The sequence below is a fragment of the Chroicocephalus ridibundus genome, chromosome 2, assembly GCF_963924245.1.
Source record: "Chroicocephalus ridibundus chromosome 2, bChrRid1.1, whole genome shotgun sequence".
NCBI classification, from domain to species: Eukaryota; Metazoa; Chordata; class Aves; order Charadriiformes; family Laridae; genus Chroicocephalus; species Chroicocephalus ridibundus.
This window is the reverse complement of record NC_086285.1, coordinates 60666590-60693985: the sequence shown is the minus strand read 5'-3', so window position 1 is coordinate 60693985 and position 27396 is coordinate 60666590. Positions and strand designations below refer to the sequence as shown.

General features: G+C 39.2%; 1 protein-coding gene across 1 annotated transcript in view; it reads right to left on the bottom strand.

The window, feature by feature from the left end:
• Window positions 1-27396, bottom strand: part of CNTNAP2 (contactin associated protein 2) — a 1163712-nt gene that overhangs the window by 57993 nt on the left and 1078323 nt on the right. The window contains exon 21 of the mRNA XM_063325644.1: window positions 13721-13814. Within this exon, the coding sequence (XP_063181714.1) occupies window positions 13721-13814 (94 nt within the window). The remainder of the gene's footprint in view (window positions 1-13720; window positions 13815-27396) is intronic.

Sequence of the window (27396 nt, the reverse complement as noted above, 5' to 3'; positions counted from 1 at the left end):
TAAACATTTCCTCCTTGTCTTGTTCAACGTGTACAAGACACTTTTTGCTGAATTCCTCTTTAAGACATCAAAGCCTTAGTAGAAACTTTTAACATTAAAACAGCATACAAAAACGGTATTTAAATTTATCCTATTAGTTATTTTAGCAACTATTTTGTTTCAACAAGTTAACGGGCATTTCAAGCACCTCTGAGAAATTTTGCATCCATGTTAGGGTTGGAACAGCTGATGGACGGAGAATAAAATAATCTATGTATAATCTGTAAATGCCATTTGAGGTATGAACCTGAGACTTTCAACTGCCAGTTTCTTTCTATACTACTTAAATGAGATGCTGGGGGGCATTAACTTAAATTAAACAGATCTTCCCGTGAATTCTAGGGCATTAGAGACAACTGCATGAGGACTACAGTTTTAAATCCCCTAACTGGTGGCTGGACTTTTCACAGCTTGTCTTTTGAACTTTTAAATTATGTTGAATAATCTGAAGATTATCCACACCCATATTCAGCTGTGCCTCTTCATATACCCTTTCATTGCATCAATTTCCAGAACTTTCCAGAAAAAACTCCAACGTTTAAAAATGCTTTGCAGTTCTTTAATTGCATGCCAGAAATCTAGATTTGTTATTTGAAACAAGAGGCAAGTACCAATGCACACAGTTCCTTTTCTCTCATCCCTTTTTCTAACATATCAGGAAAGAACTCCTAGCTTACGGGTCTCCCGGTGGTTGCAGCAGTTATTTGTGAGTAGTGAAGAGCATCTCCTTGAGTGCTGTGACAAAGACATGTTTGCTATTATTAACTTCCTTAAAGTTCTATAAAAATGTATTGTCCAAAAGTTCTATAAAATCGTATTGTCCAAAAGCCAGAATGGTTCTTTAGGCTGTATGGTGAATAACACGTATACTGTAGAAGTCACTCAAAATAAAGACAGTCTGCGTGACTCAGGGCAATACAGATTATTTCTAAGCCTGATAGATCACAGATCTCACTACATTAAGTTTTATTATTGTCCTGTTTGTCCATATTTAAAGCATGAGAGCAGAAAAAAAAGCCATTAACATTAATAAGTAACATTAGAGATAGTTGAGAAACTTTCAGCAAAATATATTATCCCAATCTATTTTTTGGTCTTTTGTATTTCACCTAGATGAATCACAGATGGGCCTCTGAGCTGCACTGAATTGTGAAGGAGGAAAGAAACATCGCTGTGAACTAGTGAAAAAAATACTCTTGGCTCAGAGGAAGGTTATTCAACTAGGAAAAGTGTGTTTCTTTAGAGGGAAAAAAACCACAACAAGCATCTTAATAAATGCTCAGACTTCTCTTATTGAAACATGTAGTATATAAGAATTAGTACAGACACTGGCGTTTATTTACATAATGGCACCTGTATATTACCTTCATATTAACTATTAGCTACAGAAGTTCCATGGGGTGTTTGGGGTTTGTGTTTTAGTATGGGTTAATTTGTAACTGGGAGAAGGCGGCCCACACCACAACAAGAACATAGTTTGGCAAGTTTTAAGTTAGTTTGCACTTGAGATTTTCTAGTAACCATTTATGCTCTCACAAGAAGCTCCTTCAAAGGATTTAATGGGGAAAATGAGAAAAAGAAAATTAGGCAATAAACTTCACGTTAAAAAAATTAATTGCAGTCTTCTGAGAACGTGGCCAGTTCTTTATCTCGCCCTGCAGCTCCAAGATTTGTTATGGCTTATAAAGCTTTTGAACATTTTTCTACTTTTTTATTTCATTGGGGAATAGAAAAGGAAAGTGCTCAACTGTTACAGTAATCTTACAAAGTGGTAAAAAAGAAAAATAATATTTGGGTTTGCCTAAGAGAAAAGAAAATGGTTTGGTATCTTTTTGTCTATATTTAAATTAGAGGGAAACCCAAAATGTCACCTATGAAAAATGGAAAAAGAGTCTCTAATTCCTGGTCTAAGTAATGCATAAGTAGTAGACCATCTTCATCTGTCATGTTATTGACTGTCTTGCAAGGAATCCCATGAGAACGTAGAAGCAAGAAACCACCTAGAGGCTGCCATTAGCCAAAGGATGCTGGCAATTATGCTAATTTTATATTAAATGAGTATTTAGTAAGTGAAATAAGTACATATTTTCAAGGTGCTAAACTGAAATCACCTCAAACTGACTGAGAGTGATACAACAGCTCGATGAATTACACTAGTAGCTGCAATAGTGGTTTTCCCTGAAGATGTCTCACAGCATCAGTATTTCTGAGGTGCCTCATCAGCTACAACTCAGGAAATCCTTTTCAAGTTATTCTAAAAGAAAAAGGGTGGGTGTCATTCTAGCTTGAGTATCTTAAACCATTCTGGTTTTCTGGCACTTGATGACAAATACGTTTCCCTAGTCATTTTTGAAGAACTGTGTGTATTATGGTGAAACCTTTACGTAGTTTGGATTCCGAAACTGGGAAGAAGGATCAGGAGACAATTTTGTTGATCAACAAGCGTTTTCACGTAACAATGATCCAGCTGACAATCTTTCAAAAAAAAAAAAAGCAGGGAGGACTGCTAAAATTCTGAACATTCTCTGAAGAAAGCAGAAAATAGGAAGAAGTAACACAACCAGTGACAGTCTTGCTATCAGGCTGAACAAACCAAAAATATTACCTTTTGGTGGGAAGTTAACTGTAACCTTACTCAACTGCTTCATGTGCGAGCAGAGTACAACCCTGATATTTCAGTAGCTGAAAATACTGAGACAGATTTCTAAGTTCATCTAGTCATAAAGGAGACATTTCTGGAAAGTGGTGTACATTTATAGGAGAGAAAACAGGCTTCGCTAAGAAGAAAGTTGTAAAGATGTGAGTTTACTCCTGTTGTATTTAAATGAGGTTTTTATGAACTCGCCGCTGTATTGCAGATTAAATAGAGTTTTATTATGGCATCTAAATCTAAGGATCAGTAACTGTCATGGTCAATGGCATAACACTGCTACTGATATGTCAGATTTAATATCAGAATAAACAACCAAATTGCAACACAAGGAGCCCCTGCTGATGTAGACCATGCTGTAGAAAACCTCTGAATCTAATTGAGGAAGCTACTTAAGAACAATGCTATCCCTAGTGCTGTACTGTACTGTACTGTACTATCCTATCCTATCCTATCCTATCCTATCCTATCCTATCCTATCCTATCCTACCCTATCCTACCCTATCCTATCCTATCCCCACTACGATACAATACGATATTGTTGAAACTACTAACATTTTTGTAAAACATATTATTCAAATAAGATACCATATTTTAAGACAAAAAAAAAAGGACATGACAGAACCATTTCAAAGCCTCCATCAAATCGGACACAGCAGAGAGTTTCCACCACAGAATCCAGGAGCGTGTTTCACCAAACATGCCTTTTCAGATGAATTTAGATCATTCCTGGGTCTTAGTGAGAAATTTTAGCTGTTATAGTAGATGTCCCCTTTGAAGACTTGTGAGAGTCTGGACAGTTTCCATCTTTCCCTCCAAAAATCATTCTATTAATTTCTGATCCAGAAATTATTACATTTAAATTTCTGATCCTGAATTATTACATTTAAACAATTTGTTTCATTTTCTTAGCTATATAAAGGCCTACTTGTTAGACCAGACCTCCCGTATTTTACTGGCTAGTAAACAACTCCTTCCTTCGGCAAGGGGTAAGGTCCTGCCTTCCTCCTTTTGGTGACTGACTGCAGTGTTTCAGCTTGAAACTGTGTCAGTCTGAAACTTAGCTGAAATATGTTTCACCGTATGTCGAACAGCACACGAAAAACATAGGTGGTGCAAAAATCTAAATAAAGTGTATGCTTTTAGCTCGGTATTGGTGACGGTGGCGCAGCAAGGAGCAATGACAGGTTTGGGGTGACTGATTCCCAGTGTCTTGCTCCTAAGCGCACCTTTATGCCATGCAAATAACCAAGGACAACCAGTCCATGCCGGGTGGCATCACAGCTATATTGCCATGGCAAGTTTTGAGAGAGGTCACTGATTCAACTACAACGCCTGTTGTTATCTACAGCACAGACACGACCGAAGCCACTGGAACTGAAACGAACATTCTACTGAATGAGCTGCTTCTCCATGGCAACTAATAGTGTTTTAACTGTTCCCTGAAATACGGAGATGGAGAATACATTACTGTACCTATCAGAAAGGGCTTACATAAAGAGTGGATATCTATAGCTTTTAAACGTGCTGGGCAGAAACACTTAGAAATAAGACATCAGTCAGGTTTTGGTTCTGTAATTTAAATAATGAGAGCATTTCATTTAAAAGAAATGCAAAGTAACCTACAGCCAAAGGTCTGACTTAACAGGAGAATGTTACATTATCTTTCCCTAATTTATTTCCTTCCCTTTCTTTTTTTTTTTTGTGATAGTGAGAACTGAGCAAGTTATTCACCATTAATAATTTAGCCTATGAATTTATAGTTCTATATAAAGTACCTTCAAAAATATGATCTTCTCTTCACACTCATTCATTACTTAATATTATTTGAGGAACACGTTTATTGTACTATGTCTCGATTATACATACGCAAAAAAGTTTGGCACGTTTTTCTTGTGCCAAAACCAGCAGTGCAATATAGGCTTACTTTACACTCTGTATAAGGTCTGCTTAAGGCTCTGGATTAAAACAGGGTTTAGTAGTGCAAAGATTTTGTGTTGAGCTTTTGAACGGAGATAAACGTCATCCTACAAATCTGTACAGCTTAAAACCTATCCGCGCGGACAGGTCCAGGCTTCTCTGAGAGAATGAAAGCCGTCCGGACCTAAGGCAGCTCTGAGCCCCAGTGTGTGAAGGTGCATTAGTGCGGCGCTTTGCCAGGGGCAATGGTCCTGCTCTCCTTTCGGGGTTTATTATTTCACGCACAGTGGCACACACCATGAAATTCCTATCTAGTTTATACCCCAGAAAGTCTCACATCCCTTGCCTTTCCCACGTCCTTCAGCAATCTGAGCAAACTTTCTCTGGGCTCTGTGAAACCTTTGGTGCTTTTGGCATAAGAGGCCATTGCAGATTGGTAGAGGACACGGGCGACTTCAAATTCTTACTGACAGGAGTGAAAACTAGGACAGCTGAGGGAGAAGGTTGACTTGATCCCAGTGATCCTGCAAAACAAGGGACACAAGCCACTTCTCTTGTCTGTCTGACAGAATAGGTCCTCTGAATAGGACCACAGACTCGGAGGCACGCAATCTGTTGGAGAGATTCTCACTCATCTGACCCAAAATGAGTTTTAATTTCAATATTTTTGTCAGACTGTGACTTGTTTTGTTCTGATTTCCCCCCCCGGCACCGTCTTCACTGTGAAACAAGCGCCAGACAAAAACTGAGGTTTTTTTCAATTGTCAAACAACTAGTGAGTTTTGAATTAGACTTAATTTGTTTACCTGTCCTTACAAGGAATGGCATGTAGATAATCTGCACCCTCAACTAAAATAATCTGGCCACAATGGATATTTATACAGCTGTTTCTGATCAAATTATGGATGCATATTTGTATTATTTTTGATTGTTTTCTATCTGGAGCCATGGGCAGAGGTTGCCCTTGTTAGGTAAAATAATATAAAATCTAAATACTTGTGTGCTGGCCTAGTAAAGTAAATTTTTTTTCAGTTCTGCCTTTTTATTATTTTAGGGGAGATCTATTCTGATTTTCAGTTTTTCCTTCCAGTACATTTGGAAGAAAATTATAACATGCTCTCACTTTCCACTTCAGGTATACCTTTGGCTTTCAGTTTTCAGATTGTGTAATACTTTGCTTCATGATTTACAAGCTTTGAAGGTGCTCTCAGCTCTCTGATTTTGCTATCCATTCCATTATAATTTTATAGAGCCAACAGCAGGTTTTATTGATGCCCTTGGTGACCTTGTCATGTTCAGTTCCACTCTTTGACCCTTTAAAGCAGCTGCATTTGAAATAAATTAGTACTAGATATTACACAGTACAAGTGAAATTGTTCCTCTCCTCCTGTGGTAGGGAAAAGTTGTATAACTAAGACGTGCCACCTTAATAAAATACAGAAGTTAGGAAAAGGTCACTCTAATTACTGAAATTTAAGTTTTTGTTTTATTCCATTACATTTAAATAGTGTTATCACATGGTTTTGAATGTCAGATAAGACTTGTGCAAATACTCTGTTCAAAATGGCACTAACTAAATTAAATGTCTTTACAATCTCCTCTTTTTTTTTCTTCCCACAGCCAATAGATGCATACTTTGGAAAGAACTGTAAAGTAATGGGATTATTTTCTTCACAAGATTCTGTAGAGCAATTTATATGAAAAAAATTTTCTGAGACATCTTAAAGCATAATGGAAAAGAACTTTAGAATTTAGGAACTAGGAGGCTCGCATCCTGTTACAGGCTGGTATGCATGCTAAAAGAGCATGAAAAACCAAAAAAAAAAAAAGGTAGTTGACCTTCTGGAGCTGTTGAATGCCCACGGGAGGCTTGAAAAACTAGTAATCAGTGAAGTCTTTTTATAGAGAATAGTGCAACAAGCAAGGGAAAGGGCAGCCCCCAGCTACAAAGTACAGCATAGGGGCTGGGAGAGGAAGAATGACCTGAAGGGTGGGAGTGAAAAGTTAGTGGGAGGAGATGACTCCAGCTAATTTTTGGAAGAGCAGAGCTGGCTATACTTGTGACTACTGTCATCTAATTCAGTCCAGCTTGTCCGGGGTCTGTCTCCTGCTTCTCTGGAGCTGCCAGCAGGCTGATGCCACAGCAGCCGAATCCCACAATATTCTGAAAAATGGAAAGAAGATGCGGCACGGATGCTGAGAAGCAAATGGCACCAATGGATATTCTCGGCTTTCCTTCTTCATTTCAGTTCTCAAACAAAATGAAATTCACTTGGGCTACCCTGATTTCTGCCACAGAAGTTATTGGGGTGGAACCAGCAATTCAAAGTCTTTATGGTGTCCCCTTGGACTGGAGACCTGTAGGTGGGAAATGTTCCTTTCTGAATAGGGTTTGTAGGTAGGATTTCTCAGAGAAACTAGACAGCTCAAAACCTCGGAGGTCTGAAAGAAAAAAATATTTTACTCTTTCTTTCTTTCTTGTTTTAACTAAAAGAGCTGTGGAACATTTCCACCATTATGAGAAACGCTTCAAAGAATGAGATATGGACAGACAGACAGATCTGAGGTCAGAGAGATAAGCAATATTAAATCCCAGGGGAGTTTCAACCAGACTGATGCTATTACATAGGAGGTGGAGGAGAAGGAAAATTGTGCAGATATTATTTTTTTGTATGAAAATTCATGTGTGACTCATGCAGGGGAAAGCACATTTTTAATATTCAACTGCTACTGTAGCAGGAGTGCTCCTAATATGACAATATACATAGGCATTCTCCCTGAGATTACGGTACTGAATGTTAACGCTGGTGCTCAGAAGGCAGTTGCTTTGAAGTAAGTTAGTGGATGAATTTACTGCATGCCAGCTATTTTCTGCTCATTATCAGTAAAAGCAGGCTAAGCTACGCTCCACTCCAGATTATCTGTCTACACTGCAAAATGAAGGAGAGCCACAGCGCAAACTCAAGCTGTGGAGCCCTGACAGCCACGCTGCTAATATATATAATGAGGTGATATCTCCTTAAGATCATGAGGTAGCAGTAGATACATGTCCAAGATGTGTAGTAGAAAAATACTTTTAGATTACTCATGATCTATTTACAGCTCTGCCTTGCCTTCTAGGATCCAAATGTAGGAGCTCAACAAAGTACCTTACAGTATCAGAGACCTAATTCTAAACTGTATTTGGTTCGATGATTTCTTTGATTAACATCCACTTCCTATCAGATTATGTTAGTGTCAAGCAGCATACCCAAACGGAGTGCCAATGATGGCGGTGCCCAGATCCTTTACAGATTTTTTTTTTATTGAGGCTATCAAACCCCCCTTTTCAATGATAGTAAATGTTCTCACAGACATTAATAGGGTTAGGCTTCCTTTGGCATGAAACAAACCCTCTAAGCGATAAACCTCCGCAGTTGCAGGGAAACGTGGACATTGAAGTTAGTTTATGATGGTTTTGGTAGAAGGAATTACATTTTAGGTCATTTCTGTTATTCAGCTAGAAGTGTTGAAGCATTAAACTCCCAGGTTTGTTCTGTGGAAAAGAAAGCATCTTATTTAGTAGTAAAGAATGATTACAGCTCAGAAAAATTGCCGTTGTCCCTGATGGTAGTTCAAAGGATTAAAAACTTTTAACCTCCTATTATTGAGTACGTATTTGTGGAGAGATGCCATGCAAGAAAAAAGCAGTTCCCATTTGTATACCTTATCTAAACCATGAAAGCAATGTCATTTATTTCCAAATTTTTTTTTTTTTTTTAAGATTTTCTATGTTCTCTCCTTTGCATGCTTGTAACGAATTACTTGGCTAGATGTAAACTGGTCTCACCTCCCGTCAGTCCAAGGCAATGAATGTCACAATGAATCCAGCGAAATATCTCCTGACCAGTTTTTATTTTCACCACACACACACGGGTAAAGAAACAGAGGAACTCCAGCCAGGGAACAATAAAAAAAAAATCCTTTCACTGACATCAGGGAAGTACCACATCTAGAGATGGACCTTCTATCTCTTCTTCTTCAAGAACCCCCCCTTTCGAGAAAGAACTCCAGGCCCCTTGGGTTGATTTCCAGGATCTCTCTTTAGTTGTAGAGTGATGGCAGCTGCTTTTGTAAGAAGGAACGCAGACCTGAAAGGTATTTCCCTTTTTGCTGCTCTTACTGGAAGTACCTGAAGAGCACTGGGGTAAGGCAGAGACATAAATGGAATTTACAGAGATTAGCTGCAGGGACAGCTGTCAGTTCTGAAACTGATAATCTGTCTGTGTTATAGATGACATTATGTTGATTGTTTCCAAGTGGATATAAAAGTATTTTTTAAATGATATCATTTGATTTGGAGTGGTTGGTAGAGATGGAAAACAGATAAGGAGCGCATTTCCGTTACGTCCTTGCCACATTCTCAAGAGCAATTCTTGTCTGATCTTGGTGTTTCTGTGCTCAGTCAAACAGCCTGTTAAGAAGCTCTCAAATTGTTTCTGTTCACCAGAATGATACTTTTACGAAATCATGTTTAATTACGTGTAGCTAATTCTTTACAAACGCATATTAAAACCCAAAGAAATATTCCATTTCAGTAATAAAGTACAGACTATGACACCAGTTCCCTATAAAGCAAGTTCCCATAACAGAAATTGTTGTAGGTATCCAAAAAGGATGTGAAGACAAACCTGAACATTGCATCCGAAACCACTACACTTAGAAGGAAAATCAAACCTCTGCTCTTTTCTATCTCAGTAATGAGTCTCAAGTTGCAGCCTAAATGAAAATGTAGATTCACATCTGAACTGTGACATATTCCTGTCACATTGTCTACTTTTTGTTTTTTCTTTTCATAGCTGGTCATCCAGCTTTCCCCTCTTACCTCCTCTGTGTCAGCCGTCAAAGCCTAAGGATGTTTAAATAAGAGATTAAAGGACTTTCTTGAAACATTAACAATTCCCTTCTATCATTTTCACAAAATCCTGCATTTGTCTAGTGCTATTATTGTTACTACTACACACTAACATAAACCAGGTTTTGTCATTCGTTGTCTCCTCCAGCTTTATTTACAGCTCAAATCATAATCCATTTTATGGATTATATACTGAATGCCTTTACCTCCAGTTTCCCAGAAGGCTAAACATATTTTATATCAATGTTTTTCAAGCCAGCGAACAACTGCATTTCCTGGAAATTATTTCAAGAAATCAGAAAACACCTCAACTTAAAGAAGAAGAAATGCTCCCTGATTACAACTGCAATTCAATCATTTCTTTTTGTTCTGATGTGACCCGCCTGCTTTACAGAAGGTATTATCGACAGTTACAAGGCACGGAGCCATTTCGTCACCGTTTTATTCATCAGCCATGAGAGTGATGAGACCTAGAGGAGAGAGCAGGGTTGCACTGTGGTAGGTGTTGTATGAGTGATCGTTTCTGACTGGCAGCAGATTAACTACCACAGCAAGCACAGCTGTGGCAGAAACAGCTCCTCCTATGCAAATAACCCTAATAAAAATGGAAATAAGACAGGCAGAAGATCAGTCTCTTCGTAAGATTGTTCCAGAGTGCTCTTCAAAAACCCATCTGTCTTTAGAAATAGGGCCTTGCATTCATTTTTGATGCCAAATAAGAATTGGATAGTATTGGAACAACAGAAATGGAATGCAACTGATGACAGACGGGCAGCGAAATAGGAGGCTACGCCCATACCGCTCATGTAATTGCTAGTGGGTACGAATTGTAACTTGATGTATGTATCCAGGTCTTCTGTCAGTGCTAATGCCTCTGGTCCACTGAAATATGCCTAGCCGCCAATACGATGTGACAATTAGAAGCTTTAGAGATACTGGATTCTGCATCTACTTCGCCCTTCAAACTGCTGCCCTCGTGTCACTGTGTTAACTGTGCTCTTCCCTCCCGCAACGTTACTCTTGAGAGCTGCACAGTAAAGCTGATCAACAGACATGGTCAGTCGCACAGCAATTTTACATCAGGAAATCTGTGTCTCTGCAGATAATTTCAATTTTTCTTTGGCAGAAAGCATAGAAGGGTTTTTTTGTTGTTGTTGTTGTTGTTTCTTTACTACTGATTTGCTCTTTTACTTAATAAAATATCCTATTTTGCAAAGACAGTAACAGAAGCAGAGAAGAGGAAGCAAAAGAATCATATTCCCAACCATGCTAATATAATCCTATGCTGTTAAAAAATGAAGTAATCAATCCCAGGGATAACAGGATGTACAATATATAACGAATGCATGATGCAGTTTATAAGAATTGGATGACAAATGGCATCTTCAGAAACAGGGAGGCGGATGTCTGAGGCTTAAAATCACCAAGTAGCACAGGAAACCAGAAATATAACTGATCCACGAGTTACACCTTCAGGGTATCCCAAGACCTTTGCCTGTTGCCAAACTTTAAGCTAGCAGAGGAGTCGAAGGTGGGCATCAGTGATTGCTTTGTGCTTCCTGATGACGATCTTCAACTGTATCTATTTATGGGAGAGGTATCATCAGGACTGTGATCAGTCTTTGCAATTCTAGATTTAGAACTTGCTTTTAATTGCTCTTGTCAAGCTTCCCCTACTTACCAAGAGCAAGAGGAATACAAATTGAACGTTCCCAGATACTTAAAACTTTTCTTACTTTTTTTCTTTTAAAACAAAAAATCAAATTGTATTCACTGACCTCTGCTACTTTTTTCTTCTTCTATGCCTTTATTCTGAAAAATCTTATCCGCTAGGATCCAACTGAAAGAGTCAGAGGATACTTAAAACTCTATTTTCAGACAGATACGTGACTTTTTGCAAATGAGCTAAGTGTGAGGTGTTGTGGGTTTAGCTCTGTAGGAACAGAACTGGGTCAATAACACATTTTATGTGGACCTCTGAGATGGTTATGCCTTTCAGTCGCTGCCAATAGTGAAACAAGTATCCTAGACATGAGTGCTCGTATCATGGACAATCTGAGCTTCTCAGTTCTTGCAGCCCCTTTATTCTCCAAGAATGCCTATAGAAAATTTCAGAACGGGAGTACTTAAACGCAGCCAAAAAAATGGCACTTGGGCATGGGGTTATGTGGGAGACAGCTGGGTGGCCTTTGATTTTGTAGTGCTGACTGTGATTAAAAATTCAGCTCAGAAATGAACCAGTGCAAAGACTAAATGTCCTGTCTGTGTCATGGTTTCATCTATGTGCCTACCTGACTATGTTGCTAGTCCACCTCCCAGCTCAGCAATTCAAAGGAATAAGTGGTTCCCTTGCAGAGCTCTGTCTGTACTCCGGGTATTTCAGATGAGTGTAGCGTAAGCTACTGCTTGCTTTCTCTTTCATTTTGTGTTTTTATTCCATTTTTTCTTTTCACACCACAGTGCATTGTTTTCCTCTGTGTTTTAGGAATTGTCCTTTTCTTTCCCTTCACTCATTTATCTCTTACACTGCGGTATTTTCTCTGTGGTGCACCTATCCCCACATTCTCTCTCTCACCTACCTTGCTCAGCCTCCTCCAAAGCATTGCCTGATTAGAACGGCGGGGAAAGGGCCATTTTTAGCTGGATCCGAAGAAACATTCAAAAAAGGTAAGCTTATTTAGAAGACCGAGCTGTGGATGCAGTACCGCCATACTGTGGTAGTTTCTTAGACAAATGAAGCGTCACAGAGGGCTGCCATCTCAAAGGAAACAGAACCTCGCTGGAAATGAATCCGTTACGGGAGATGGACACTGCAACACTCTTCAGTGAATTATAGCTGATATTTTTGCTCACAATTACCTGGCAGGAAAGACTCGAGCCCCATTCCTTGCCTGCGGATTTATTCCAGCTGCTGAATGTTCCACCCGAAGTCCTTCGTCTCCTCATTTTAATTAGTGCATGCAGAGGCTGGCAGCCTGGCTGAGGCGGACAGTCAGCTCTAGTCCAACTGCCCTAATTCAGTGTGGTGAGGTGGGAATGCACCCAGTTTCCCGAGACTTGCCAAAATCAGACAGCATTGTCTTTTGTACTATGGACAACTGACTTGGAGAGTACCAGACAATAGTTTGTGTCTCTTGCTTACCAACTATTTTAAAGGCTCTTTGCTTCCTATTTCACACAAGTTCAATACGTCCAATTTTAAGAAGGAAACAAATGGAAAAGTGTATCTTCGAAAAGTCACATCAGCTATGTGGTCAATTGCTTTTCCACTTCGAAAATCAGTGCACGGGGTTCACTGATCAGTGCTTTACACCACTAAGCAAAGAAAAGTTTACAATTTTCTGGATTAAACACTTCAATGCAGCTCAAGCAACCACATCCCTGTACAAAGCACTTAGAAGAAATAATATCAATACCCTCTTATGTCTTGAAAAGGGGAAAAAGTCCCCCTTAAAAGCTGTGAATGTCATGGCAATAATCGATTCCTGAAGTGGAAATTCATGTAGGATGCCAGCAGTGGAAAAATTAAGCAATGGAAAATAGGATGGCCTAAAAGTGAGGCAAAGGCAGTTTAAGATGCATCTGTACTGCCTTTTGAGTTCAGCTGGGCAGCTGGCTGGGCAGCTGCTGCACTGGGAAATAGCGATGAGATCCATAAAAGGGATGGAAAAATGTATAGATGAGTGTTGCTGTAGGTGTTACAGACTTCCAAAGGACCTTGATGGTGGGCCTCACTGTCAGACAGTGGCAATTTTGCCAGACTGATGAAGGATAGTTATGCCACAAGAGGGTGCACTGGGATAAGAAGGCTGCACGGATAAAGGCATTATATAAAACATCACAGTGGAAGACACCATTTCAAATAACTTCAGTATCTCCTCGTAGAAGCAAAGGTCTCAATAACTTCCTTGTATTCCCTCCACCTAACACCTAGAGGGTAATGAAACTGCACAAATATGATGTTACGAGTGTCTCTTTAACCGTATCCATTTTTTTCCATGCATTGGACAATCACTTATTTGTGTGCCTATGTGACAAGGTGAACATAGCCCTTCCTTTAGGTATAATTCCAATATCACCACCTTCTAGTCAAGAATGACGTGCCCAGCAAGTCTCCTGCTGCAAACATGACACACGCCATTGTCCTGTGAGCTTACAGTTGTCAGTATTCTCTGAAAAAACCTCATAAAATAACCAGGTATACAATGAAATCTTACCTATAACTTTTCCTAGGAATAGTGCCTTCGGGGAATCGAACTGAATATCAGACGCTGTTGGCAGGCTGTAACTTGTTGGAGGATAGTGATCAAGCTGGGGGAAGAGAAAAGAAATGATGAGTATTTTGAACTGATCTGCCTTCTTACGGTGCTATCGTATCAGGTCTACTTTGTAGAGTTTATGCCACCACTTACAACTCTGTCTGATACGCTCTGCTTTCGTTTTCATAAAGGAAAAGTAACAGTTAATACCCCTCCTTCCATATCTGACATTTACAAGGTTCCCAAGGCCTGAAAAATACCTATATTGGATATTTGTATGTTCTGGTTGCTGTAGAATCATTACAGCTTTTGCCTGTGCGCTTCAATATAATTGCTAAAAATAACAGCAGCGTCAACATCAACAATAAACCAGCTTATTATTTTAATGCAGGATTTCCATGTTACTGCTAAAGCTAGATTTACATGCTTTGCCCGCGAGAGAATAGCTGAGACTAATGTAGGTGTTGGCCCTTTTCCTTTTCTTTCAGAAAAGTAAAAAATTAATAAGACACACATTTTTGCACTTCATGTTTATTATTTTCTTGTTGAAAATGTTGTTCAACTTAATTGTGATGACACCTAGTGAAACCTAAGAAATAAATTAACGAGTAATCAACTTAGCTAAATAGTATAATCTACAGGAAACTCATCTTGTCCCTGATATGGCATAAGAATCACATTCTATTAGAATATTTTTTCCTGTTTTTTAACTATTTAACAGAAAAATGTGAAGAGAGAGGAAGAAAACAAACTGCCTATGCTTAGCAATAGCACTATTAAGATAGTTCAATACAGCTCAGAAGAGTTTTGATGTTCACATTTCATAAAGGTAATTGGGGTGAATTTTTAACTTTGCTGTTGTTATTTATTTTCTTGGCTTTATGTATTTAATAATTTAATAATAATAAATTACACAGGCTTTAAGAGGGCAGACCCACAATTGTTTATTTTTTTCTGTCCTTACCTCAGCATGAAACAAGATAGAAACTCTTAGGTGATTTAAGACTTTGCAGGGTATTACGGATTGCAGACGTAATTCTGGAGAAACCACAATACTGAGGGGCATAAAATTTTTTAACGTACCTTTTTGGCATATTTCTAATTTCAAAATACCATTACCTTGAATTAGTTAGCTTTAATGATACTGCAGCGGTTGAAAGGAAACGAATGGCAGATAGCATAGAACTGATTGGCTGAATCCCATTATACACTGGAATTCTGTGAGCTCATTACTGGGAAAGCCTACTAATGTCATACCCATGAATCTGCAGAGGCAATCATCTCAGAAAACTATGACAACTGGAACAGAGGGCTTCTGTCTTTCTTATACTGCCCCGTAAAGCCTCAAGAGAAGTGTATATACATAATAGACAAAAAAGTTCCCTGCAGGTGCCAAAAGAGGTCTAGCAAATACGTTCAGAAATTATTTTTAATTGACCATAACGAGTTTATACACTGGTTATTTAAAATTTGGCCATCAGTGTTTATCAGCACGACTACTGGCTAGCTCCCAACTTTAGACTGCAGTTTTTTTGAGTTAAATACATCGAAACACATAGTTTCATCTTCTTACTCAGAAAGTAAGACATTTCAGTGTGTTCACAGTATCTTGAACAGCTTTTCTGAGATTTTTAATAGCAGAAATAACATATTTTACCTGAAAATAGACTTATATAATTTAAAATAAAAATGAGTTATTTTTGAAAGGGTGCAGCCAAGCGCATACAAAGAGTTAAAATACAAAACCATTCTGAACCTTAACCACAGTGGATCCTACTGAGTACAAACTCCAGTTAAGTGCTTGCTATTGCTTTCCCTGGTGGAAGGGAAATCGCTGTTCTGGCGTCCAGCACCACAAGGGTCAGACCTGTTGTCAATGGGAGCTGCAGGCATTTCGGGTGAACAAAATACTCCCTTCTTATTTCAGAAGACAAAGAGGAATGGCTCAGATCAGATGTCGGAGCTGCCATGGTATTTATCAGTATGGTTATTAAACTAAAGGTATAGACTTTCCAGAGGCATATCAGGAAAAGACTGGTGAAAAGACTGATCCACAAAAACCTGATCCTCCAGCCTCTCATATGCCAAGACTTTAACCTCACGTAACTTCTTTGCCTGCAGTGGAATTATTTCTGATACATTCTGATTGCACAGGATTCATCTCCTAGGTTCTCCTTTTATATGTATGACTTAAAATATGCTGAAGTAACTCTGATATAATAGTGTGGTTTCCTACCACGTACATTGGTATTTGTCAACATCATCAACATTTAAGTTCTTCCTTTTCCAAAACCAATCTGGGGCAATTCTTAAATATTTCTTTTCATTGTGACTTGGAATATGAGTAGAGGGGTTGATCAAATCATCGCTAACCTGATAAGATACTAATAAATCATAATAATTATTATCAGTCTCTCATTTAATTTAATTTGTCAATGTATTGTGGGTATCGTAGAGCTGTAGCCATGGTCCAGGTGTCCATTATCAGAGCAACCATTAGGAACAAGAAACAAAAAAGTCATCCCTGCCTAATGTACAGGCTGCCTCTACCTGAAAATGCTAATTGTGTCTGCAGGACAAACCTGAAAATTAAAAGTCAATTTAAATGATGAATCACTGTGAGCATTTACATGCACAAATACAGAATATCAAATCCTGCCAGCTGTGGTGCGGTGAAATTCCCTTTGTCTTCAGTTAGCTTTCAGGATGTGGAAAGGCTGGTCCATAATGGATTAAAAGACAGTCGGTCCATCAGCTACGTAAAGCTATAGTTTGTTAATTTGCCATACAGATTTCCTGCAAGGCTGCTTTCTGCCCACACAGTACAACAGCTGCTTCAGGGTCTAGGTTTTTATTTTTAAGTTGCTCTATAATTTGGTCCCAGAACATCTAATATATCACCCTATCACCCAAAGCTTAGGTTTTGTAGTTCAGCTAATGAAACATGTTGTATTTGCTAAGAAGTTCTTCTGAGGCCATGGTGTAAAATCCTTCAGAAATGACAGAGCATTGCAAACCTCACCTTGTTCTGTCACCTACAAATGTCCAATTTTGCCTTTCCTGGCAAAAATGCATAATGGCACTCACATTTAAAATAAGTAAGAATATACAATTATGTATCATAGAATCATCTAGATTGGAAGGGACCTTTAAGATCATCAAGTCCAACCATCAACCTAACGCTGCCAAAACCACCACTAACACTAAATGTCCCTAAGCACCATGTCTACCCAACTTTTGAATACCTCCAGGGATAGTGATTCCACCACTTCCCTGGGCAGCCTGTTCCAACATTTGATAAACCTTTTGGCGAAGAAATTTTTCCTAATATCCAGTCTAAACCTCCCCGGCATAACTTGAGGCCATTTCCTCTTGTTCTATCGCTTGTTACTTGGGAGAAGACACCAACCCCCGACTCTCTACAACCTCCTTTCAGGTAATTGTAGAGAGCAATAAGGTCTCCCCTCAGCCTCCTCTTCTCCAGACTAAACAACCCCAGCTCCCTCAGCTGCTCCTCATAAGACTTGTTCTCCAGACCCCTCACCGGCTTCACTGCCCTTCTCTGGACCTGCTCCAGACCCTCAATGTCTTTCTGCAGTGAGGGGTCCAAAACTGGACTCAAGGTGGGACCTCACCAGTGCGGAGTACAGGGGGACAATCACTTCCCTTGTCCTGCTGGCCACACTATTGCTGATACAGGCCAGGATGCTGTTGGCCACCTTGGCCACCTGGGCACACTGCTGGCTCACCTTCAGCCGGCTGTCTACCAACACTCCCAGGTCCTCTCCCAGCGGGCAGCTCTCCAGCCACTCTTCCCCAAGTGTTGCATGGGGTTGTTGTGACCCAAGTGCAAGACCTGGCACTTGGCCTTGTTGAACCTCATACCATTGGCCTTGGCCCATTGATCCAACCTGTCCAGATCCTTCTGTAGAGCCATCCTATGCTCAAGCAGGCTGACACTCCTGCACAACTTGGCATCATCTGCAAACTTACTGAGGGTGCACTCATTCCCCTCATCCAGATCATTGATAAAGATATTGGAGAGAACCAGCCCCAATACTGAGCCCTGGGAACACCACTCGTGACCACTGTCATATGTTATGACAATAATCCCAAAATAATGATGCTGTATTTCACCAAATCCCTTAAACTGGTGTGTGATCACAGGTTGCCCATCTCTGGAAAGAGGGATCATACCAGTGCTGTGGCAGGGGAGCAAAGGGCAGGGAACTAGCACTCCTGACCTCTCCCTCTCCCCTCTTTTTTTCTGATTCCTCTAGAAAATCCCTACACAAGCACAGCAGGGAGGCAGAGGCAGACCCATACCCATACCTGCACACTGGAGTCCTCCAGTGGGACTTCTGTGGCAAAGCTCAAAGAGAGAGGCTGCAGCAGGGCGTACAGGGCGTGCCAGCAGCGGAACCACGCATCTTTCTGGTGCGGCCAAATATGAGATATGAGCAGGCGTGCCCCCTCTTCCCCCCACCTTGGAACAGTTTAGTTAGCAGGGATCTTGGCCAGATTAAAAAAACAAATAAATCCTCCCAGTGACCTTGTTTCTCCTGGAGTCTTCGGCATGGCAGAGCATACCATCACAGTGCAGAAGCAAAAGATCATGCGTGGGAGTCAGGGATGGCAACAAGGAGACCCCTAACACTGGGTTCTATCGCAGGCTCTAACAGATACAGACAGTTTACTGCTTAGAGGTATTAGTTTTTAACTGACCTTTTGCACTGAATTGATCACTGAATCTACCTACTCAAATTTATTTTTCAGATCTTGTTGCAGTCAAGGAAAAGATTTCAGAATGGGTCTAGTTATGACTCGTTTTAAGGGTTTAAAGTTTGTCTCTTTGAAGTTTTGGGTTGCTTTGATTCCTGCTTGAAATAAATCTCCATTTGAAAACTGGTGATACTGATTTCGTGGCCTTGTCATCAGTAAGGACAAGCATTTCTGATGAGCAATAGAGCCCGCTCCGGCTCCACTGCTAACTCCAACATCTCTCGTCCCACGGGGGACGCCCGCGTTGCTTTCCGCAGCCAGCTCTGAGCTATGCCCTTCTCTAATCCTGGCACCTGAAATGACACGGTGCGCCACCAGACAACAGTGAGATTTCTGTCCGCTCGCTTTTATTGCTTGTCTTTGTTCTAAACTAGCATTATCTAATAAAAGAAAACGTTTTTTTTTAGAGGCACTTAACCCAGGATTTCTTTTTTAGGTCAGTGAGTTAAAGGACCAAGCTGAATTCTTTCCTAAGTTGTATGTGACTGCCATCCAGTGGGTGCTCAAGTGTAAGCCGCTGGAACTGAGCAGCCCACAGTCTTTGTATGAAATACTAGGCTATCAATTTAATATAAGACACATAATAAAAAAGGAATTACTGGAGTCAAATGATATTTGAAAAAAGATATTACATTATTTAATGAAAATTAAATTGAACCTCTGCATACAAAGAGGTTGATGTCATGAATTTGTATTAAATTACAGGTTTTAAATTATGTTTAAGATTTCTCATTACAGTTACTTTTCTTTAAAAACTCATTAATTTTGTTCGAGCTTAATACAAACACACAGTGTGGCTTTGAGCACTACGGAGATGAAAGCAGATGGCAGTTTCTGAGGAACTTGCAGCTTCAGTTCTCAAGTCACGTCACGCCAGGCAGACCGTCTTTATCTGAAGTTGCTGGGATTTAAGCAGAAGTTCAATAAAATGCTATTTCTTTTAAATTACTGTTAACTTAGATAATAAAACTAATCTTGACAGCAGTCCTGAGATTAACAGACATATCAATCGAAGGGCAAATATAATGCCTACATCACCTTAGTAGTCTTGGGGGGAAAAAAGTTTTATGTCTATGTAAGCTATATATACATACACACACATTATATTCACCCTGTGGATATACCTATATCTGTATCATTGTCAATCCAGCCTCCGTGTGCGTACTGCTATAAAGATAGGGTTTTTCTCTATGCTGAAGACATTTTATAAAAAAAATTTCAAAATGCAATGGAATAATAATGCTGTGAGGCTTAATCTTGCACCATCTGAAGTCAATACAGCTTTGCTATTGCCTTCGGTAAGAGCAGGATAAAGAAGGGGATGTGTTATCATCATAAACAATGCAATATTTCTCTCCTGCATGAGGAGGAGATCATGCATCATTAATACATCACTTGTATTAAAAAGATTCGCAGTCCTGGGCAAGAGCTTTTTGTGCTAAGTGCTATAATATTGCATAACAAAAAGAAGGTTCCTCCTCAAAAATGCCTACAAATTTAGAATAGACTAGGCATGAGAGCTCAAGAAAATAACAAGGCGGTGTGCACGTGTTTAGATGGAGCTACTCCCAAACATTTAGGAGAAAGACGGAAGGTGACTATGAAAATCAAACACGAGCTATTATTTTTCTTCCAGGGATGACTGAACTCCGACCTCTTAATGGTGAAACAGAGATGAGTGTTCACGTGCCGAAAGGTTAGGAAAAAAACTTAAAGCCAACATTTTTAATATTGTGATATTTGAAAATATTTTATCTAGGCTGATCAAAGCCACTGTTACTGCAATTCAGCTCCTTCCTTAGTGTGGCACTAGTGCTTCGCCGATCTTTTTCTGCCAGGTTAGGTCCTTGACCCAGGTTATCGTGTGTAAGATCTGAGCCAGAGCAGGGACAAGCCAGGGGCTGTAAAGGAATAGCGGATCCAGAGAAGAAGGCAGGATCATAAACCCGGCATTTTTTACTGGCTTAGGCTGTCACAGACCTGCCGCCTCACTGCTCACCTGGAACACAGGAGGAAGCACGTACCTCACCACCACGATGTAAGGCGAGCTTAAGGTTTGCACTGTGCTTTGAGCTCTTCAGGTGAAATTTCTATCGAGGTACGGTTAATACTGTTTTAGGAACCACTCCAAATTTGTTTTTCTGGTTTAATGCACTGATTTAGTCTTCTGCAGTTTGGTTGTTTTTTTTTTTTAAATAAATGTCACCTGCAGTCTTTTATGATAAATTCTCTTTTTTTGCAGGGATTTAAAGTAGAAACACAATCAACATGTGATACAGACACAGAAAAAACATAGATAAACTGAAGAATAAAATAGAATAAATATAAAAGGTTTCTTTTCTGTTTAAAAACTTGAATCCTTTATGTGCAATTATCTTGTATATTTCCCTGAAGCTGTTCTTGCTCTGATAAATAATCTCAGGGATAATTTGCCTGACTGTAAAAAATACAAAAAAGTTGGATAAAATTTAAATGGAAATGTACATACATAACTCAAAATGTAACAGAAGCACTGATAAGGAAAAGGACACTATTTAGTCTGGCTGCTTCCAATTGAAACAATTCTCTGACGCTTCTTTCACATATCTGTTGACTTTTTATTGCTCACTTTAATAGATGAATTACAACAAATGTTAACAGAAGCAATAGCAGGTCATATAATGCCAAGTTATTAAAATTAAAGAGATCTACCTCAGGTACCTAAAGATGACTTTCACAGGACATTAATTTGTCCAATGTGTGCTGCCGTATAAATGGAAAGCACCTATTTCATGTTAAGTTTTGACTTTTTTTAGGCTTAATGTTAGACTCTGAAAACACTTAACAATTCTTTTGTTCTTTCTTTGTTTCTTTAATTCCAGTAAGGATTGACGCCAAAGCAGCAATCATACAGGCCAAGGAAAACACACACATTCATTGCTGCAAATCCATTATAGAGGATATATATAGTCTCAACGTAAGCCAATGTAGGTAACACGTGCTGTGAGGTGGAGAAGCCTGCTGATACGCTCTGCAGAACTTTGCTCTGCTCTGATACACAGGCTGGGGAGCTACCAGACTGCACCGTACGCCCTCATGCCTTGAGCGCGCTTGCTTCATTTCCAAGGGAAACTGGGGCGTCAGGCGAGGAAGATATTTCACTTCTGGATATTATCATGATATGTGGCCTAGACGTGGCCAAAGTTTGGGAGAAGGCAACTGAAAAGTTCCCCCAAACCCAGCAATACAGGCTTTGCTGAATAGGATGTGAGAAGGATGGAGATATAAAAGAGTTTCTTACGGAGCGGGTTTACAGAAGAGAAAGTAAAGAAGAATATTCTTCCAAAAGGCCTCAAGTTTGACATTATTTCAGCTGATGCAGAGAGAGGGAAAAACTTTTGTATAGATACGTACTTCAGCATCTGCCCCTGCCCCTCTGCAGCAGCCGCAGGGTTGGTGGCAGGCTCACGTTCTACAACCACAGAGTGAGATGCCACCCTCAGATGGGGCTCTACAGATCACATTTTCCCCACTGCATAATTGCCAGTTAGAAAAAGATCTGACCTCACGTTCTGATCTTCAGGGTATGGATATTCCACCCTCTCATTTACTCAGGAGTGAAAGGAGTTCTCGTTTAGGAAAAATAAATTTGTCTGGGGTTTGATGGGGATGTGTGGACTTATCTTGGCAGATGCCACTGACCAACTCCATTGTGCACAAAGGGGAACTAGAAATGGCTCATTCATGAGCTTCCTGCCTACCCACAATTGCTGTCTTTACCTGAAAGATTGTATGTTACGCTGTAAAATAAAGAAGTTGAGTAAATTCAGTGAAGGATAAAATCAGCAAAACTGCTGGGAGCTCATGGACATCCTGCGAGCACAAAAGAACAGCTAAGAAAATTATTAATTGGTGAATTATTAATTAATTTCTGATTCTGACGCATATGATTTAAATTCTGTTCCACTGTTTCTTGCTGTTGTTTACAGACTCTTTTGAGAAATGAAAATCTAGTCTTCAGCAACATTCATAACATCATTATACTTGGAGGGAATCTGAAGTATGCAAAGATCGGCATCTCTATTTCTTCCAGAGTTTAGGGTTCTAGCAATGAGATTCTATATCAATATAAGCTTTGTTTTATTTTCAAAATTTCTCATATCAATAGCTTTTTATGCTACTTTGTCACCTATTTGTGACACAACATCTATTTTCAAATCTGCGCAAAAACCATTTCCTTGTGACTTCTGATTGAGAGAAAGAGCTTAGTAGCTATGGGTAAACTGAGTGCTAATGTATTAAATATGCAGTTGCAACACATGCTTCTGCTCTGGAAAATGGTCTGAGTTTGCCTTTCTGTTGCACTAGCAGTTTGAGTAAATACATTGCCATTGTAGAATGGCAACAGAAAGTGGAAAAGACTTATCTCAGGGATTTTAAATAATTAATTTCAACAGGAAGGCCTTTACTATCAATAGAACACATGATTTGGTTTTTTTCTTTTTTTTTTCTTTAAGGCAAAACCTGCTTGGAAATTCATTACATATGCTTTTGTATAATAGATATACCTGATTATTAGAAAAAAAGCCGAGGGTTGCAGTTGCAGCATTGATATTAACTATGGTTTACATGTTTACCTGTGGTTAAAGTCCTGGATATTTAACACATGTTTTAGTCATGCCAGCTGCTATGGAATTTGCAAATACTGCCTGGCTGTTTTCAAATGATGAACAGTCCTTCCCCTTACCCTACCAGTGCGTGTAATGCTAGTTAAACCAGTCTTCAAATTAATCAGGAGTCTAGACAATTTACAGTACCGTCCAAAGGATTCCGTGGCAGCATGTTTGCCCTGAAAATGAAGGAAATAAATAAAGATGGCATGTCCACATCGGTTTTATGCCATACCTACCATTATCATGTCTAATCCTAGGGTAAAGGTTTTCAAAATGTGACTCAATGGGAGAGCTTTCAGAGAAGAGGTACAGAATTGTTTTACGGCTCAAAAATGATAGACTTCTGATGGTAAACTAAAGTAGTTCAATTTATTTAGTTTCTTACAGACAAGATGAAAAGATGTTTTAATCAGCCTCTCTAAGAAAGTGTGAAGGGGAACGACACCTGACACCAAACATTTCTTTCATCTATCAGGCATAGACAAAAAGATCGCAAAGGTAAATGCTGAAGTTTGCAGAATTCCAACTTTAAATTAGGTGCAAACTCTTTACAGGAATGGCACGTAACCATTGGAAGATGTGGCCAAAGGATATGGTAAATTTTCTATCATTTGAAGTCTTTAAAGCTGGATAAAATGTCTTTCTAGAAAATGTGTTATACTGCTATCATTACTTTTTGGGTTAGCTGCAGAAAATCATTTGGTGAAATTTTATAGCCTCTGCTAAGGAAGAGCTCAAACAGAGTGATCATACTCTGTTGAGGCTTCAAAATATATGAAACATGATAGTTAGGTGTGACTCTACAGCAACAATAATGGTAGGAGGTGAAATTATAGCCTCACTGAAGTCTATAAGGAAGTTCCCACTCTCTTTAATGAGATCAAAATTTAATCTCTAATTATAAAAATATTTGATATATTCATTGCATTTAAGCTTGGGATTATATGCAGACTGCTTTGCTTCACCCATTTTATTTTATTGCTATTATGTTTACCATTTTATTTTGTACTTCAGATTAGTTTTGAATTAACTTTGTATGATTTACATTTTTTAAGCATCTAGGAGTTTGCAAATGTTATCTCTTTTCAAGTAGTGCAGCGTTCAAAATGGAAATAACAGAACAGACTTGCAAAAATTCTGTTTCTTCTTGGTTTCATTCAGGTAAGGGTCAAATAGTTCCTTGATTATTTTTCACAGTAGATGGATATTTCTACTGCTTACCTCTGGTGAAGTTGGAAAATGGAGATCTGTACAAATAAATTTTCTGGTTTATTCTCAATCTTGTGATGCGTTTAAGTCAAGATTTCCATAAAGCCTCACAATTAAGTTCACTTTGAATGGAGTCAGCTATTAACATCGTGAATATATGGTATTGTTGTGATAGCCTCTCTACCACAGGTGCCCATATTGTTCAAGCCTGAGAGAGAGAACTGTCAGCTATCTTTCCATACGGTCTTCTGAGTAGATGTGGAGTGGCTGCTGACAGTATGGACGGATCTGGGACAAACTGTCCCAACAAAGTTGCTTGGGTCTAATCCTTTTCAGGAACAAAGAAGGCATTAGAAGCTGTGACTCAAAACCCATTCCAGAAATGGCTTTGAAGCAGGTATGAAAGAACTGGAGATCTGCTGAGAATCTACAAGAACATCTTGGTATGGAAGCTGAGAGGCCCAGTCCAAGTCTCTTGACTATCAGCTTTATTCCACTGAAAATTAAAGCACATCATGTGGGGTTTTTTTCTTTTTTTTTTTTTCTTCGTAACATGCTGATATAGCTTTGTGCAACAGAACAGAAATGTCTCTGATCCAGATTCCACTCCTTATTTTACTCTGGGGACACGCACAGAAGCAGGAGGTGTACGTCTTGCACTAAGGGTGTAGCTGTTGCAGTTCTTTAAGGTACAATTTAAAGCCTGCTGGAGTCAACGGAAGGCCTTTGATTGACTTCAGTGGGCTTTGGATCAGAACCTCTGCTAGGGAGCTTTTGTCCTTGGCATTCTTAAAAGAAGATTTTACTGATGTGTGAATAGCATTAATCACCCATGAACAGTCGGTAAAGAGTGATCTGGTTTTTATGATATGGAAAATACCCTGCTGAAGCATGAAACCTTTTAATGAAGTCAAACAAAGTAAAACTTGCCCTCTGTGACCTAAAGCTCAGCTCTTGAAATGTCATTTACTGGGATAATGCATTCCCCATCTGTCAGTCTGGGCTTTTTCTTGCCACAGGTGAACTAATGCAGCTTTGGAGGTGTGCCATAGTTACTAGTATCTGGTATTTTACTAGAGACGAGAGATAGGAATTCCTACTAGCAAATGTTAATTTTGCCCCCATTATTTTCTGGAACAACAGAAAATAAGCAGATCTTTGTCCCTGAATTTATGTCATTTGCTTTTCCTGGCACCTAAATTAACTGTATATCCTTAATTGTATCCTTGAGAAACCACTGGCATCACAAAAGGGAGCTTGTAATTTAATGTAGAACTAATTATTGATTTGTCTGCAGTCAGTGCATGTAGAAAACTGAAATACAAAAACTTCTTGAGAGTCTCTGCTACTGCCTTTAGTCTCGACTGTCTTGGTATCTTAGGAACAGGGATGTAATTCTAGTGAAACCAATTCACACTAAATATTTGGGTTTGTGCTTGTTTATTACTGTATGCATGTACAACATTGTGGATATGCTTATTTCAAAGCTCACCTAAAATTCTGAGTGATTGGAGAGTAACTCTGATTTTATGTAAGTAGCCAGTGGTCTCCTGTCTGCCAGCATCAGGTGAGGTCTCACGGAGTTCAATAATGTCTTTTACTGTATTTATATAAAAGTGAAACTCCTGAGAATCATGATATAACTCCAGTTCACATAGTTCATATGGTAGCAATTTATTGCCTGGCTGCAGATTTTTTAAATCTCTCTGGCACTACAGGGGTATTACAGTAAGTTAGAAAGACAGGTATTCTAAGTATGAACTTGCTGTTAAGATCTCAAAAATACTAACTGAGTGCTCTTGAATTGAAGCTTTGATGAGAAATAAATCCTTCTTGTGACACTTTTATGCCATGTAGAGATGTGGAACTGTGAGCAACAGCACCTGGCAAGCAAGCTGTCTTCCTTAAAAGCAAGCAAACCAGCTGCTCGTCAGGTTGGAGAAGGATTTAGCAGGAAATAAAAGTCTACTCTAATGTTCATTGCTCAGATCTGCAAGAGAAAACTCATACTTTATGATTTGTCCTCTGGATACTGAGGAAAATTGTATTTATATCTTCTGTATTTTCAGACACCATGAAGAGCTTATATTTCAAAACAGGACTCATTTTCAAGTGAACTATGGAACTTAACAGATCCATTTCTGTTTGTATCAGTTCTCTTATTTACAGAACATAACCAAATAAGTAACAAAATCAACTTCCTTATGGGGAATAAACAAAATTTGATAGAAATCTTCTGTTTCAGGATACGGAAGGGGTAGGATTTCTGGATTTGCTTTGTATGGGTCCCTCCTTTCCCTATTCTTGCGTGTGCATCAGACAGATCATCTCATTTAATAAGCCTCAAATGCATCCGCTTTCTGATTACGTAAACCAGCTGTGTTTCAAGAACACTGACTAAATTAAGAAATTTTTACCCCAGCAGAGCAGCACTAACCAAAATGTTTCTGTCTCTTCAAAGCCCTAGACAGGTAGCCATCCAACAGAACACTGGGGAAAAAAAATACTGTTGGGCCACAAATGTAGGTGAGATGATGCAATGCTGGGATACTTAACTGCGTACACATTTTCCAACTGGGGAAGTACCTCACCTGATCCCTTCAGAAAACCATTTGTTTAGTTTTACAGCTGCCTAAATCAGCCAGCTATGACTCCATAGGAACCATGCCATACCCTCCCCCCGCCCCCGCCAAATTGAAGCATTTAACAGCAGAAGGGAACCTAACTCTACGTCTTCTTTAGCTTCCATTTAGCAGTAACAGAAATATATCCAAATGCAACAGCATGCAAGGAAGATGCGTATATATACCCTTCCCAACCTCCAAAAGTCTGAAAAGTGTTTGGATGCATCACCTATATATTTTTTAGATTATCGGGCATTTTGCAAATAATTTTATGGCAATTCTACTTCAATGCATCCAGTGTTATTCTGAGTACCGAGTGCCTCAGCCAAATGACATTGAAAAAGTTTCCTTTTGATGCCTTGAAACG